Genomic DNA, 17,376 nt, shown 5'->3' with positions numbered 1-17,376 from the left:
TTGCAATCCCTCGAAAGACCAATTTCACCCCTAGTATGTCTCAGCTTGTAAAAGAAAACTTTCTCTGATAAAATTTATTCTCCAGATGCTCCTATTTTTAGGGGCAAAACCAAACAGATACAATTACAGGTGGAAGGGAAACTTTTTTCCCCCTTGGACTGACATCCTAAGAGATAGTTCACAATACATACAGTCAGACTGCAGGATCTGAAAGAGTCACAGTTCTAGGCAAAAATGTCACATCCAATTCCAGTTTTTTGAAAGACCGATATCTTCAACAAAAGAAAAGTACGCAAAGGCACTAAAGGTAACTTTTACGTTTAATCATGTTATTGTGAAATATATCATTTGTCTTTTCAGGTTTACAATTTTATTTTGAACACTAGAAACTTCAGTTACTTACAAAAATATTTTCAAAAAGCATTTTGAGTGATTTGATCGGTTCACCTTCCCTTTTATTTTACTCGCGGATTATGGAATGATTTATATTACGATGTAGCCACATAACTGAGGTTAAAAATGTGATCAGTATCAGTGGAGGAAATTTCATAAACTGATGTATGCGATCAGCCAAGACTCAATAATCTCTTTGTCTGGTTTCTCAGGTGAAGTACAAATAAGCTTCGACAATAGATGAAGGGGCTAAGAATATTTACAAACAAAACATAGAAAGGTCAATTCACCTTCTTTCAGGTAATCTTCCAGTCAATCGGGGATGGTAGCATGGTGGTAATGTTACTGGACTATTAATTCGGAGGCCTGGACTAATGCTTCAGAGATAGGAGGTCAAATCCCACCAAGGCAGCTGGGGCAATTTAAATTCAATTAATTTATACATCCAGAACAAAATGCTAGTCTCGTTAATAATCATGAATTTACCAGATTGCCGTAAAAACTCATCTGGTTCACAAACGTCCTTCGGGGAGGAAATCTGTTGTCATTACCCAGTCTGGCCTACATGTGACTCCAGACTAACAGCAATGTGGCTGACTCTGAAATGGTCTAGCAAGTGAAGTGGGAGCCATTAGTAGATTTAGCATTAGAATGCATTAATAATCTTAGAAGAAACACTGTAGCTGTGAGGGACCCTTTGGCCAGATGGGATACTTGACCATTATTTCTGGGATTTTACAACTCAGTACTTAATTGCCTCAAACAGCTTGTGTAAACATGCTGTCCTTGCTTCACTAAGAAAAGAGGAAAGGGGAAATTAGAGACTAGACAAGCAACAATAAACCATGGGAACTAGCAGTGTCAAGGTTGGGGGATGAGATAACAGGAAACATTTGTTGGGGGGGGGGGGTTGCGGGGGGGCATACAATCCAGTTCATTGATCAAGTCGTAAACCTGGTATGCGTTGGTGGTAGTGTGATCGATGAATAATGACTATTGCATCCTATGAATGTGTACTGTAAACTCTATCATTGAGAAATTCTTTGGGTTACCAGAAGCTTCTCCCTTGCAAATGCTTGAAATAAAGTCTTTATTTGCTTTAATCCCGTGGACTCGAGAGTGGTTAGATTTTTCCACAACACAAGCCACTCAGTTCAAGGGCAATTAGGGATGAATAACAAATGCTGGTCTTGCCTGTGACGCTCACATCCTAAGAATGAATTGAAAAAAAAAAATCAAAAAATGGAGTTGTCAAAAAATAAATTGATGGCAGCCATAAATTTGCAATCCTACTTGCCTGAAGGAGCAATATAGGTAAACTATAAACCCTCCCATTAATTAACCTCACTCTGATTATTCTTAAGATTAAATAATTCATTCTGTAAGGTTTATATGCAAGACCTGCATGCTAAGAAATGGACGAATAATTTACTATTGTAGATTTTCCTAATTACAAAAGAAACTTATTTTTTCCCAGAAAGACAAAACAACACAACATAGTGTTACAACTTCCCTTAAAATGGTAAACAGAAATTATATTTAAAATCCAACAGAGAATCCACATAAATTAAAAGCTTGTAATCTTAACAAACTGCATCATAGGTAAAAGAGTAATTGAACAATGGGAGGCCTTCTAAGAGGAGATGGTTCAGGTACAGAGTAGACACATTCACATGAGGGGGAAAGGAAGGGCATCCAAAGTTCGAGCTCCTTGGATGACTTGAGAGATTAAAATGAGACAGAAAAAGGAGGCAGGCTTAAGACAAATGTAAAGTTCATAATAGAGTAGAGAATGAAGTTGAATAAAGAAAATACAGAGATCTAAAAACAGGGAATAAGAGTTAAAGAATAGATTAGTCACCAACATAAAAGGGAAGTCTTTTAGAAGCACAAATAGTAAAAAAGTGTAGTGTTGATTAAGGACAAAAAAGGAAATCTTGTGCAGGCAGACGACCAGTACTTTGCATCTGTCTTCACTAGAAAAGTGGATGCTGCCAATGCAGCAGTAAAGCAGGAGGCATTAGTGATATTGAATAGAATAAAAATTGATAGGAGGTGGTACTCAAAAGTTGAGAGTCCTCAAAATAGATAAGTCACTAGGTTACTGAGGGAAGCAAGGGTGGAAATTATGGAGGCTCTGGCCACAATTTTCCAATCGTCCTTGGATATGGAGGTGGTGCCAAAGGACTGGAGGATTGCAAACGTTACACCTGTTTAGAAAAAGGGGAGGGGGAAAACCTGGCAACTACAGGCCCGTCAACCCAACATCAGTGGTGGGAAAACTTAGAAACAATTATTTGGGACAAAATTGATTGGTATTTGGAAAAGTATGGGTTAATAAATGAAAGTCAGCAGGGATTTGCCAAAATAAAATTGGGTTTGACTAACTTGATCAAGTGCTTTGATGCATAGAAAGGGTTGATGATGGCAATGTGGCTGATGTGTAGATGGGCTTTCAAAAAGGTGTTTGATAAAGTACCACAATAGATTTGTTAACAAAATCAAAGCCCATGGAATTAAAAGGACACTGGCAGAACAGATACAAAATTAGCTAAGAGACAAAAAGCAGAGCATAGCAGTTAATGGTTGTTTTTCAGACTGGAGAGAGGTATATAGAGATGTTCCCCAGGGGTCAGTTTTAGGACCATTGCTGTTTTGATATAAATGGACTTGGGTATACAGGGCATAGTTTCAAGGTTTGCAGATGACACAACATTCAGAAATGTAGCAAACAATGAGGAGGTTAGTTTTTTAAAAAAAATTCATTCATGGGATGTGGGCGTCACTGACTAGGTCAGCATTTATTACCCATCCCTAATTGCCCTTGAGAAGGTGGTGGTGAGCTGCCTTCTTGAACCATTGCTGAAATGGGCAGACACATAGCCAATGAAATTTGACGCAGAGAAATGTGAGGTGATACATTTTGGTGGGAAGAATGAGGAGAGGCGATATGAACTAAATGATACGATTTTAAAGATACTGTGAGAACAGAGACTGGGGTTGGGGAGAGGGTGGGTATATATACACAAATCTTTGAAAGGTGGCAGGACGAGTTGAAAATGTTGTTTAAAAAAAGCATATGGTATCCTTGGCTTTAATAGAAGAATAGATTACAAAAGCAAAGGAGTTATGCTGAACCTTTATAAATACTGGTTAGGCCTCTGTTGGAGTACTGTGTTCAATTCTGGCTGCCACACTTTAGGTAGAGTGTCAAGGCCTTGGAGAGGATGCAATAGAGGTTTACTAAAATGGTACCAGGGATGAGGGACTTCAGATATGTGGAGAGACTGGAGAAGCTGGGGTAGTTCTCCTTAGAGCAGAGAGGGTAAGAGGAGCAAAATAATGCGGATGCGGGAAATCTGAAACAAAAATAAAAACAAGAAATGCTGGAAATACTCAGCAGGTCTGGCAGCATCTGTGAGAGAGAAGCAGAGTTAACGTTTCAGGTCAGTGACCCTTCTTCAGAGGAGATTTGGTAGCTGTGTTCAAAATCATGAAAGGCTTTGATAAAGTAAATAAAGAGAAACTGTTTCCAAAGGCAGAAGGGTCAGTGAGCAGCGAACACAGATGTAAGGTGACTGGCAAAAGAATCAGAAGTGACGTGAAACTTTTGTTTAAAACACAGTGAGTTGTTGTGATCTGGAATACACTGCCTGAAAGAATGGTGGAAGCAGATTCAATAGTAACATTCAAAAGGGAATTAGAGAAATACTTGAAGGGAAAAGATTTACAGGAGTTTGGGGAAAAAAGGGGAGTGGGACTGATTGCATAACTCTACTAAAGAGCCGGCACAGGCCCAAGCGGCCGAATATCCTCCTTCTGTGCTGTTTCATTCGATGATTCTATATATGTGCTTGTCAGTTATTAACTCTTGCAACAAAAAGACTTAGTTTTGCAATCTGCAGTTGTAAAGATCAGACTGATTGTCTTTAAAACGCAACAAATTACAGTCTTTATTTAAAAGTACATTTAATAATTGTACTACATTACAAAATAACAAATCAAGAAAAGAGTAATAATAATAATCAATTGATTACAACAGACTTTGTGCTCAAAATTAACCACCTGTGTATTTTTGTTCAAACTTTCAATTGTTAACAGATGATAATCTACTTAGGTAAGCCTCCCATCCTGCTTTTTTGTATATTCTTGCAGCTTCCACACAATCCTTTGCAGACAGGATCCCTCGACCCACAATGATGATGTCTGAGCCCTTGTTGTGAATCACTTCTTCAGGACTCAGATACTGTTGGCCCAGATTATCCGCTGAAAAGAAATGTGAGGCACAGACAGAACTTGTTGAATTAATTCTATACACCCAAGATATGGTTACAAATTTTCATATGTATAATACTGTTTAACTGGCAAACAAATTACTAGCTGAAAGAAACCTTTGTGCTATGGCTGCATCATCATATTGCATCACTAAACGTTCTGCAAATTCACACAGGTGCGGTTCTGATCTCAGTGATTTCTACTAATGGTTAAATATTTGCACCAACAGCTAGTCTCCTGTCTGTGGAAGTAGTGAATGGTACTATTAAGATTGGTTGGGGTGAGGGGGAGGGAAGAAGCAGTAAAAGTCCTCAACAATCTTAGTAAAACAATCTGAAACAGGGGTTACATAGCGAGGAAGAATGTATCAAAAACAAGAAATGCTGGAATCACTCAGCAGGTCTGGCAGCATCTGTGGAAAGAGAAGCAGAGTTAACGTTTCGGGTCAGTGACCCTTCTTCAGAACTGACAAATATTAGAAAAGTCACAGATTATAAGCAAGTGAGGTGGGGGTGGGGCAAGAGATAACAAAGGAGAAGGTGCAGATTGGACCAAGCCACATAGCTGACCAAAAGGTCACGGAGCAAAGGCAAACAATATGTTAATGGTGTGTTGAAAGACAAAGCATTAGTACAGATTAGGTGTGAATACACTGAATATTGAACAGCAGCAAGTGCAAACCTGAAAAAAAACCTGAAAAAAACAGTGGGTAAGCAAACTGAACAAACTAAGATGAAATGAAATAAATGCAAAAAAAGATTGTAAAAAATGTAAAAAAGAATGTAAAAAAAAAGGAAGAAAAAAACAACTAAAAATGAAAGTAAAATGGGGGGCTGTCATGCTCTGAAATTATTGAACTCAATGTTCAGTCCGGCAGGCTGTAGTGTGCCTAATCGGTAGATGAGATGCTGTTCCTCGAGCTTGCGTTGATGTTCACTGGAACACTGCAGCAATCCCAGGACAGAGATGTGAGCATGAGAGCAGGGGGGGGGGGGGGGGGGGAGTGTTGAAATGGCAAGCAACCATGACAACAATGTATGACAGTTAACCTAAGAATATCACAGAATTAGTAATACATTATTCATGGGCACAATTAGGAATTAACTATTGCACTGTGCACAGTTTTTAAAGAAGTTGGCACAATTTGCTTTCAACATACTGGCCAAACTATGAAACACTTATTTTGTTTTGATGCAAGCAATGTAACACAAGGGTCAATTGCTGGCAGACAGACTGACAATAGCCCAGCAGAGTTGTTTTCTGGCTCACTTTGAAGTGACTTCTTGAACAGCCTGTGAAGGGTTGTTGCCATTTAAGTTAAAAGAGTATTGTGTGTCACCAAGATGGTCGATAAGTTACCATTCCATTTGATTTTATTTTTCCTTGTTTTCTTTGTATGTACTAATAAGCTGGTACCAATTAGTTAATTCTAGTGATGCTTGGCACCCTGGGGTAATTCTGTAAAAGCCAAATACAGAACTGGCTGGCTTGAAAACTGGGCACTTTTGTGAAAATAATAGGACTATCTAATCTATTTATTCCTGTAAATAGATTATTTATTTTGTCATAATTTGACATCAAGAGATGCAACACATGGCCACCACTGGTGGCTGTTCCTTTAGCTGCCTAGGCACCAAGCTCTGGAATTCGCTCCGTAAACCTCTCCGCCTCTCTGCTCCTTTAAGATAGTCCTTGAAACCTACCTCTTTGACCCAGCTTATGGTCATCTGTCCGAATATCTTATGTTGTCAAATTCTGTTTGATAATACTCCTGTGAAGTTTTTTTAGGACGGTTTACTGCATTAATGGTGCAAAACAAATGCAAGTTGTTGAGACAATGCATCCATTTTAGCTGGAAAACTTTTTTAAAAACAGAAACAGGTTCTGATTTTAGTTCTTTTTCTAAGCGTGAAGAGCAGATGTGGCATATCCTATCCTTCCTTCCCTGCATGGGCTGCAGCTTTAGCAGACACTCAAAGATAGCTGAGGGTTTACATATTTCACATGGCTTGCCAAAGGGATAATTGCAGCACAGGGCATGTCCCTATCAAACGCTTGCAATAGTTTACTGGCAAGAGCACGGTTGAGGGGGTGGCGGCAGAGAGAAAGGGAAGTGATAAACATTTGTAACAAATAAATAAGTTGGTTCAGTGAAAGAAAGACAAAGTGCCGGAATATGACAGGATACATCCAAGCATCCTGAAGGAAATGAGGGGAAAAAGGGCCATAAAAAACTTTTGGACCATTGGATTTTGACAACTGTACTAACTTCAGGATGTACTGCAGCATCTTGCCAAGGCTTCAGTGGGAGCACCTTTCAAATTTGGAACTACCAACTCTTAGAAGGACAAGGGAAGTAGGTCCATGGAAACATCTCCAAGTTTCACACTATCCCAACATGAACATACAGTGCTTGTCCTTGTCACAGGCTGAAAATCCTGCAACTCCCTACCCAAACAGTACTGTGGTAATACGACCTCTTAAGGACAGATTGGGACAGGCAATAAATGCTAGTGATGCCCAAATCCTCAAGAATGATTAGAAAAAAAAGAGGCTACAGCACAGATTCACTAGGATGATCCCTGGTATGAGGACATATACATATGAAAATAAAAAGACTTGAATAATTGGGATTGCTTCCATAGGACAGCCTGAAGAGGTGGTTGACGCAAGAACCCTCACAACATTTAAGTATTTAGATGAGCACTTGAAACACCATAGCATACAAGTATACGGGCCAAGTGCTGGAAAATGGGATTAGAATAGTTAGGTGCTTGATGGCTGGCACAGACCTGATGGGCCGAAGGGCCTGTTTCTGTCCTGTATAACGCTAATACTATGACTTTATAACAGAGAACATTATGAGGTGATTTGATAGAGGTTATTTAAAATGATGAAGGGATTGGACACAATTACTGTTTCCAGTAATTAAAGGTGTACAGCTATAAAATTAGAAGAAATTTACGACAGAGAAGGGAAGCGTCAAAAAGATTTGAGAGGGTGTGGATGGTACTACTAAGGTTATTGATTAGTCACGTCAACAATAGGTTAGATAGGTGTGTGAAGGAAAGGGACATGAAACAATACAAAACCAGCGCCTGCACATGGGATTAGGACTACTGCTCGTGGAACCAACAGCCTGTTTGTGTATAATTTTGTGTAACCTTTAGCTCTCAATAATAGACAATTACCAATCTGTCCAATGTTAATAATTATAATTGATATATCATTTTTTGTTGGGTCCATACTGATTGGAAACCATTTCAGGCACACTGAATTGAACCCAGGGAGGGGCCAACCTCTGACACTACCAATATTAGCAGTTCAAGGTCCAATTCTTCTCCCTCAGGGGCTGAATTAAGCAAAAACTCAGTGCAATCAACACTGTAGCTGATAAGCAGGATAAAAAGATACATTAAATTTTTGTTCTAACACTGCAGGACACCAACTAATATATTTTTAAATCTGCTATGCCTTTGCAGTGCATTTCTGCTATATGTAAAAAAAATCAATGCAAACTTCACTTCCCAATTAAACAGTTACAAGTATAAAATACTTGCTATGAGCTGCAACTTCATATAATCCACTTCCACTACATTCTCTCTCTAAGACAAAGATTTTAATGACTAGCAAGAGGCTTCTAGCATTGCAATATACTGCACTTGAAGAGTAGTACCCTTACCTCCAATCTGCATCCGAACTCCCGGGGTCATGTTTATAAACTCTGATCTGCTGCTGATGTTTGAGTTAGATATAAACCCAATGACAAAGTCAGAATGCTCTTCAGCCAGTCTTACCTAAATAAACAAAAATATGTTTTAGAAGAGAATTTTAGCTTGAATTTTATCTCTCCTAATTTAGTAGTACAAATTCACAAGCTATCTCCATGGTTAAAGCAATAATCACAGCTGTGAGTAAGGATAAAATGCTAGAAGGAGCATCAAATGAAGCCATTTGGGTTGAACTGAGGGAAAAATGGGGCAATCACGCTGCTACTATAGATCCCCAGAGGGAGATAGTCAAGAGCAAATATGTAGGCAAAATGCAGAAACAAAAGGGCAGTAAAAGTAGGGGATTTCAACTACCCCAATATTAACTGGGATAAATTCAGTGTAAAAGGTATAGAGGTCACAGAATTCTTAAAATGTATTCAGGAGAACTTTTTTTAACCAGTGTGTAGTAAGCCCAACACAGGCACTTCTGATGGCAGCATGTATGATGTAGTCTACATGAGTTTTAGCATGGCTTTCAACAAGGTCCCACATGGCAAACTGGTCAGAAAAGTAGGGCTCATTGGATCCAAGGGAAAGTGGCAGGAAGCAAAGGGTCAGGGTCAATGAGTATATTTGAGACTGGAAGGCTGTTTCCAGTGGGGTTCTGTAGGGCTCAGTACTGGGTCCCGTGCTTTCCGTGGTACATTTCAATGATTTAGACTTAAATGTAGGAGGCATGATTAAGGAGTTTGCAGATGATATCAAAATGGGCCGTGTGGTTGATAGTGAGGAAGCAGGCTGTAGACTGCAGGAAGATATCAATGGACTGATCAGGTAGACAGAAAAGTGGCGAATGGAATTCAATCTGGAGCAGTATGAGGTAATACATTTGGAGAGGACAAACAAGTCAAGGGAATACACAATAAATAGCAGGATTCTGAAAAGTGCAGAGGAACTGATGGATCTTGGACTGTATATCTACAGATCCCTGAAGGTAGCAGGGCAGATAGTTAAGAAGGCAACAGGATACTTTGCTTTATTAGCCAAGGAATAGAATATAACAGCAGAGGCATTACCCTAGAACTGTATAAAGCACTAGTTAGGCTACAGCTAGAGTACTGCATACAGATGAGGCTGAGGAGAGATTTAATTTCGGTGCATATTATAAAGGGCTTAGATAAAGTTGATAGGAAGGACCTATTTACCTTAGCAGAGACACCAATAACTAGGGGGCATAGATTTAAGGTAACTGATAGGATTAAAGGGGAGTTGAGGAGTAATTTCTTAACCCATAGGGTGGTTGGGGACTGGAACACATTGCCTGAAAGGATGATAAGACACAGAAACCCTTGTTGCATTTAAGAAACACATGGATATGCACTTCAGGTGCCATAACCTCAGGGCTACAAACCAAGAGCTGGAAGGTGGATTGGCCTGGATAGCTTTTTTCAGCTGGCATGGACATAATGGGCCCAATGGCCCCCTTCAGTGCTGCAAATCTTTCTATGTTTGCAATTCGTGAGTGAAGCCAAAATTAGTGGCATTTGCAAAATCTTAAATATGACAGGAATGAAATAAAGTTAAGATTTGCTAAAATAAATCACTTAACTAAGACACTGAAAAATACAGTATTTGTAATGCTGGTCATGGCCACTGGAAATCTACAGTAATTTCTGTGACCAGGGTTTATGGAATCTTAATATAGAAAGTATTCCTAAACCGTTGGCTTTTTCCATTTATCCATCTCAATTTGGAAGCCATAATCAGGAAGAGATAATGGAATTATATCCTCCCATAGCCTCAATATAACGGAAGCCTTGATTTGTTGTGGAATGGTTTTGTGCTCAATACTATGTGGAAAGATCCTCAAATTCTACGTGTGGACTTCTTAGAGTATTGGGATATCTTTCTTGCATTGTATTTGGTAATAAGTCAGAATGATTTAATTACAGCTGCTTTGGTGTAGTCCCCAGTAGCCAGGGAACCTTTGGAGCTCATTTCGGCAATCAGCAAGCAGCCTCGGTTCAGAGGCATCCCAGCTTCTTTTAATCCTTTCACTACTCCAGGGCCAGGAACCACATGAGCATTCACAAAATCAGACCATAAAACAATTTTGTATACTCCACCTGGAGAACAAGAAGACATAAATTAACCAAACAGAGCACTTCTACACTGCAATAATGTTGATAACTCCCAATATTTGAGTCTGACACAGTAATGACACAATCAAACATAAACCTATCAGTCTGCGCTGCTTTGACACGAACATACATCCAGTTTTCTTGTTTCTCCCAATCTGCTGTGAGTACGGGACCTCCTTCATCAGGCATATAAATGCATTAAGTCACTTCAGTATGTGATGCAAAGGCACATTACATTGCGAGTTATCTCACACACTTGTTTCCATCCCACGTAAAACATTTCTTTCAAACAGAAGATTTATCAGCAGAAGAGTAATATACCACGTGATGCCTTTAACTTCCTATAGCACATTCACGAAGTCAATTCTGAAAACTGCCCGTGAAACCATTTGTTAGTAATTTTAGGAAGAGGTGGAAAAGTTGGAAAGGGGCAAAGAAGCTCCAAATTAATTCCAATAAACTTATCAATCATTTGTCCAGCATAATCCATGCAAATAATGACAGGGAGAATTCTGCTAACTTATGTTGAGACAAGTAAATTTAAGGCTTGAAAATGAAGAAAACACCACAAAAAATAACTTGCCCATCTCCTTTCTGGTGCCGACAAAAAGCATGAAGAATGACTGTAATCCCCTGTCTCCTCTACATGCTTCAGAAGTTGCAAGGCAGGGTTACAGCTCAATAATTTGAAGATATTGATAGATAAATCTCTGGGGAAGAAATTAGTGAATGCTTTGTATCTGTTTTCATAGTAGAGCAACAGGAAAAATACCAAAGGCCGAAGGGAATCTAAAAATAAGACAAGGGGAGGAATTTACTGAACATAACACAAGTAAGGAAAATGGTAATGCAGTAAATAATGGGACTTAAAATGGACAAATTGCCATAACATGATGGCTTTCACGCTAGGGTATTAAAAGAAACAGTTGGGGAAATTGCAGATGAGTTAGTTATAATTTTCAAAAGCTCTCTAGATTCAGGAGCTGTGACTTTGGATTAGAAAATTGTAAATGTTACTCCATTATATAAGAATGGAAAGAAAGAGAACCAGGAAACCATCAGTTGAGAGCAAATTATTGGAATTCATCATCAAGGACAGAACAACTGAGCACTTAAACAAGTATCAGCTGATCAAAGAGAGTCTGCCTGGATCTGTGAGTGATAGATCATGTCTAACTAATCAAATCGACCTTTTTGAGGAGGCCGGAGGGTTAAGGTTATGAATTCTGTCTATATGAAGTTCCAGAGTAACTTGGCAACATTCCAGAGATTATTAGTAAAAATAAAAGTGCTGGGATTTGGAGGTAACTTGTGAAAGGGATTGGGAGGTGGGAGACAGAGAAGTGTGATAAAAGAAACATAATCTGATTTGCAGGATGTGACAAATGGTGTTCCCCAGTGACCTGTACTAAGCCTCAGCTTTTCCCCAGAAAAATCAATGACTTGGATAAAGAAATAGAGAGCTGTATATTCAAGTTTGCAGATGACACTAAATTTAGGAAGGTTGACAAGGTCTTAGAGAGGGTACAGAGGAGGCTTACCAAAAATGAGGAACTTTAGTTATAGAACAGTACAGCACAGTACAGGGCCTTCGGCCCACGATGTTGTGCCGAACCTTAAACCTACTCTGAGATCAAACTACCTACATACCCTTCATACTACTATCATCCATGTACCTATCCAAGAGTCGCTTAAATGTCCCTAATGTATCGGCTTCTACTACCACTGCTGGCAGTGCATTCCACGCACCCACCACTCTCTGTGCAAAGAACCTACCTCTGACATCTCCCCGAAACCTTCCTCCAATCACCTTAAAATTATGCCCCCTGGTGATAGCCCTTTCCGCCCTGGGAAAAAGTCTCTGGCAATCCACTCCATCTATGCCTCTCATCATCTTGTACACCTCTGTCAAGTCACCTCTCATCCTTCTTCGCTCCAATGAGAAAAGCCCTAGCTCCCTCAACCTCTCTTCATAAGACATGCCCTCCAGTCCAGGCAGCATCCTGGTAAATCTCCTCTGCACCCTCTCTAAAGCTTCCACATCCTTCCTATAATGAGGCGACCAGAACTGAACACAATATTCCAAGTGTGGTCTAACCAGGGCTTTATAGAACTGCAGCATAACCTCGCAGCTCTTAAACTCAATCCCCCTGTTAATGAAAGCCAACACACCATACACCTTCTTAACAACCCTATCAACTTGGGTGGCAACTTTGAGCGATCTATGGACATGGACCCCAAGATCCCTCTGTTCCTCCACAATACCAAGAATCCTGTCTTTAAGCCTGTATTCTGCATTCAAATTCGACCTTCCAAAATGAATTACTTCACACTTTTCCAGGTTGAACTCCATCTGCCACTTCTCAGCCCAGTTCTGCATCCTGTCAATGTCCCGTTGCAACCTACAACAGCCTTCCACACTATCCACAACTCCAGCAACCTTCGTGTCATCGGCAAACTTGCTAACCCAGCCTTCCACTTCCTCATCCAAGTCATTTATAAAAATCACAAAGAGCAGAGGTCCCAGAACAGATCCCTGCGGAACACCACTGGTCACCGAGCTCCAGGCTGAATACTTTCCATCTACTACCACCCTCTGTCTTCCATGCACCGAGCTCCAGGCTGAATACTTTCCATCTACTACCACCCTCTGTCTTCCATGGGCCAGCCAATTCTGTATCCAGACAGCCAAATTTCCCTGTATCCCATGCCTCCTTACTTTCTGAATGAGCCTACCATGGGGAACCTTATCAAACGCCTTGCTAAAATCCATATACTCCACATCCACTGCTCTTCCTTCAACAACGTGTTTTGTCACATCTTCAAAGAATTCAATAAGGCTTGGGAGGCATGACCTGCCCCTCACAAAGCCATGCTGACTGTCTCTAATCAAACTATGCTTTTCCAAATAATCATAAATCCTGTCTCTCAGAATCCTCTCCACTAATTTGCCCACTACCGACGTAAGACTGGTCTATAATTCCCAGGGTTATCCCTATTCCCTTTCTTGAACAAGGGAATAACATTTGCCACCCTCCAATCATCTGGTACTACTCCAGTGGACAGTGAGGACGCAAAGATCATCGCCAAAGGTGCGGCAATCTCTTCCCTCGCTTCCCGTAATATCCTTGGGTATATCCCATCTGGCCCCAGGGACTTATCTGTCCTCATATCTTTCAAAATTTCCAGCACATCCGGGAAGATCTTAACATCAACCTGTTCGAGCATATCAGCCTGTTTCACGCTGTCCTCACAAACGACCAGGTCCCTCTCACTAGTGAATACTGAAGCAAAGTATTCATTTAGGACCTCCCCTACCTCCTCCGACTCCAGGCACAAGTTCCCTCCACTATCCCTGATCGGCCCTACCCTCACTCTGGCCATCCTCTTGTTCCTCACATAAGTGTAAGACGCCTTGGGATTTTCCTTAATCCTACCCACCCAAGACTTTTTCATGTCCCCTTCTAGCTCTCCTAAGTCCATTCTTCAGTTCCTTCCTGGCTACCTTGTAACCCTCTGGAGCCCTGTCTGATCCTTGCTTCCTCAACCTTAAGTAAGCTTCCTTCTTCCTCTTGACTAGCTGTTCCACATCTCTTGTCATCCAAGGTTCCTTCACCCTACCATCCCTTCCCTGCCTCATCGGGACAAACCTATCCAGCAGTCGCAGCAAGTGCTCCCTAAACAACCTCCACATTTCTGTCGTGCATTTCCCGGAGAACATCTGTTCCCAATTAATGCTCCCCAGTTCCTGCCTAATAGCATTGTAATTCCCCCTCCCCCAATTAAATATTTCCCCATCCCATCTGCTCCTGTCCCTCTCCATGACAATAGTAAAGGTCAGGGAGGTGTGATCACTATCACCGAAATGCTCTCCCACCGAGAGATCTGTCACCTGGCCTGGTTCGTTGCCAAGCACCAAATCCAACATAGCCTCCCCTCCAGTCGGCCTATCTACATATTGAGTCAGGAAACCTTCCTGGACACACCTGACAAAAACTGCTCCATCCAAACTATTTGCACTGAGGAGGTTCCAATCAATATTAGGGAAGTTGAAGTCACCCATGACAACAACCCTGTTACTTCTGCACCTTTCCAAAATCTGCCTCCCAATCTGTTCCTCCGTGTTTCTGTTGCTATTGGGGGGGGTCTATAGAAAACTCCCAACAAAGTGACTGCTCCTTTCCTGTTTCTGACTTCCACCCATAATGACTCAGTAGACAAACCCTCCTCGACGACCTCCCTTTCTGCAGCCGTGATACTATCCCTGATTAGCAATGCCACTCCCCCACCTCTTTTACCTCCCTCCCTATTCCTTTTGAAACATCTAAACCCCGGAACATCCATTCCTGCCCCTGTGATATCCAAGTCTCCGTAATGGCCACAACATCGTAGCTCCAAGTACTGATCCATGCTCTAAGTTCATCACCCTTATTCCTGACACTTCTTGCGTTAAAATAGACACACTTCAACCCATCATACTGGCTGCAACTTTGCCCTGTCAACTGTCTAACCTTCCTCACAGACTCTCTGCACTCTGTATCTGCCTGTTCAACAGCTACCCCATCCACTGATCCGTAGTTCCGGTTCCCATCCCCCTGCCAAACTAGTTTAAACCCTCCCGAAGAGCGCTAGCAAACCTCCCGCCCAGGATATTGGTGCCCCTCCAGTTCAGATGCAACCGTCCTTCTTGTACAAGTCCCACCTTCCCCAGAAGGTATCCCAATGATTCACATATCTGAAGCCCTCCCTCCTACACCAGCGCTGTAGCCACGTGTTCAGCTGCACTCGCTCCGTTTCTAGCCTCACTAGCACTTGGCACCGGTATCAATCCTGTGATTACTATCCTGTTCGTCCTGCCTTTTAGCTTCCAACCTAACTCCCTATATTCGCTTTTCAGGTCCTCATCCCTTTTCCTAGCTATGTCATTGGTACCGATGTGTACCACGATTTCTGGCTGCTCCCCCTCCCCCTTAAGAATCCTGTAGACTCGCGACCACAGAATCTCCTGTCTGTTCCTCTAACCATTGAATCTCCTATCACTATCGCTCTCTTATTCTCCCCCCCTTCCCTTCTGAGCCACAGAGCCAGGCTCAGTGCCAGAGACCTGGCCGCTGTGGCTTTCCCCTGGTAGGTCCTCCCCCCACAACCATATCCAAAACGGTATACTTATTATTGAGGGTAACGGCCACAGGGGATCCCTGCACTGTGCGCCTATTCCCTTTCCCTCCCGACGGTCACCCAGCTACCTTTATCCTGTAACTTAGGTGTCACTACTTCCCTATAACTGCTCTCTATCACCTCCTCAGCCGCCTGAATGATCCGAAGTTCATCCAGCTCCAGTGAGGAGCTGGAGTTGGGTGCACTTCTCACAGGTGAAGTCAGCAGGGACACAAGTGGTGACCCTTACCTCCCACATCCTGCAAGAGGAGCATGCAACTGCCCTAGCTTCCATCCCCTCTGCTCTAAATTGACACAGGGATTAAGTAAAAATAAAGGAAAACCTTACCTTACCAAACCCTCCACACAAGAGTCCTTTTTTTTGGTTAGAGGAGGAGGATGGGTGGGAGACACTACACGTGTAGTGTTTCGGGTTTAGCCACTGCCCGAATATATAAGTTCACGTACCCAGCAGTCCCTGTGTCCGCCGAATCGCTAGGTAAGTACTTTATAGCTCAACTTACCTTCCCAGCTGCCCCCTGGCTCGCACTCTCACTGCTACCGCTATTCAAAAAGTTATGTGGAGAGACTGGAGAAGCTGGGATTGTTTTCCTTAGAGAAAGGACGTTTAAGGGGAGCCTTAATCAAGGCATTCAAAATTATAAAGGGTTTTAATAGAGCAAGCATGGAGAAACTGTTTTCTCTGCCAAATGGATTAAAACCCAGAGGTTATGTATTTTAAAATAATTGGCAAAAGAGCTAGAGGGGAAATGATGAGAAATTACTTCATACGGAGGGCTGCTGTGATCTGGAATGCACTAGCTAAAATGGTGATGAAATCAGATTCCATAGGAACTTTCAAAAGGCAATTGGACACATGTTTGAAGAGAGCTAATTTGCATGGCTATGGGGAGAAAGCTGTTGTGTGGGACTCAATTGGACAGCTCTTTCAGAGCTGGCACAGAAATGATGGGCTGTAAGATTCTATAAGTTAGATGGTAAATTGTGTAAGTGGGAGCAAGAAGTTACAAAGGGACATAGACAGATTAAAATAGTGGACATAACTGTGGTCAATGTGAGGAAGTCAAAAAATCATCCACTTTTAATCAAGACCAACAAATTGGGATACTTTCTTAATGGTGAGAGGTGAGGAGCTGTGGAAGACCAAAGGGATTTGGACATCCATGCACACAAATCACTAATATCTAGTACGTAGGAAGAAAAAAATCATGTAATCAAAAAGGCTAATGGAAAATTACCTTTATCTCAAGAGGACTGAAATACAAAAAGGGAGGAAGTTGTGCTTCATTTGTATAGAGCCTTAGACCCCAGCTGGATTACTTCAGTTTAGGCATGAAATCTCAGGACTTTTGAGCTAGGCTATTCCTGCCTTCAAAAGACTGTAGATGCTGGGTCAATTAAAGTTGAAATTTTGAAGACGGAAATTGACATAGTTAGGTAAAAGTATCAAGGGATATGGATCAAAGGCAAGTAAGTGGAGTTGAGGTACAGAAAGCAAAAAACGAACTGAATGGCAGGACAGGCTTGAGATGTGGAATGGCCTATTCCTGTTCTTAAGGCACAAAATCCCAAATGTAAAAAGGAGGGCACAGCTTTCCTTCATAACCTAATCTTCAGCACTATTAATTCTAGGGAATTCTGGGCCATAATCTGGCTGGCCATACAATTCATGACCA

General features: G+C 41.5%; 1 protein-coding gene across 2 annotated transcripts in view; it reads right to left on the bottom strand.

Moving 5' to 3' along the window:
- Positions 1-302: 302 nt before the first annotated feature.
- umps (uridine monophosphate synthetase) overlaps positions 303-17,376 on the bottom strand; it is a 41,486-nt gene continuing 24,412 nt past the window's right edge. The window contains exons 4-7 of one of the 2 annotated variants that reach the window (XM_068035345.1): positions 10,332-10,507; positions 8,351-8,465; positions 4,459-4,659; positions 303-1,603 (exon numbers count right to left, since the gene is read on the bottom strand). In XM_068035345.1, coding sequence (XP_067891446.1) covers positions 4,481-4,659; positions 8,351-8,465; positions 10,332-10,507 — 470 coding nt within the window. In that variant the 3' untranslated portion in view covers positions 303-1,603; positions 4,459-4,480. Of the gene's footprint in view, positions 1,604-4,316; positions 4,660-8,350; positions 8,466-10,331; positions 10,508-17,376 lie in introns of those variants that run through there. The other variant, XM_068035344.1, reaches the window with a different exon arrangement.

The sequence above is a fragment of the Heterodontus francisci genome, chromosome 7 (assembly GCF_036365525.1).
Source record: "Heterodontus francisci isolate sHetFra1 chromosome 7, sHetFra1.hap1, whole genome shotgun sequence".
Lineage (NCBI taxonomy): Eukaryota > Metazoa > Chordata > Chondrichthyes > Heterodontiformes > Heterodontidae > Heterodontus > Heterodontus francisci.
Note: the sequence above shows the minus strand (reverse complement) of the source record. Positions and strands in the feature narration are given on the sequence as shown.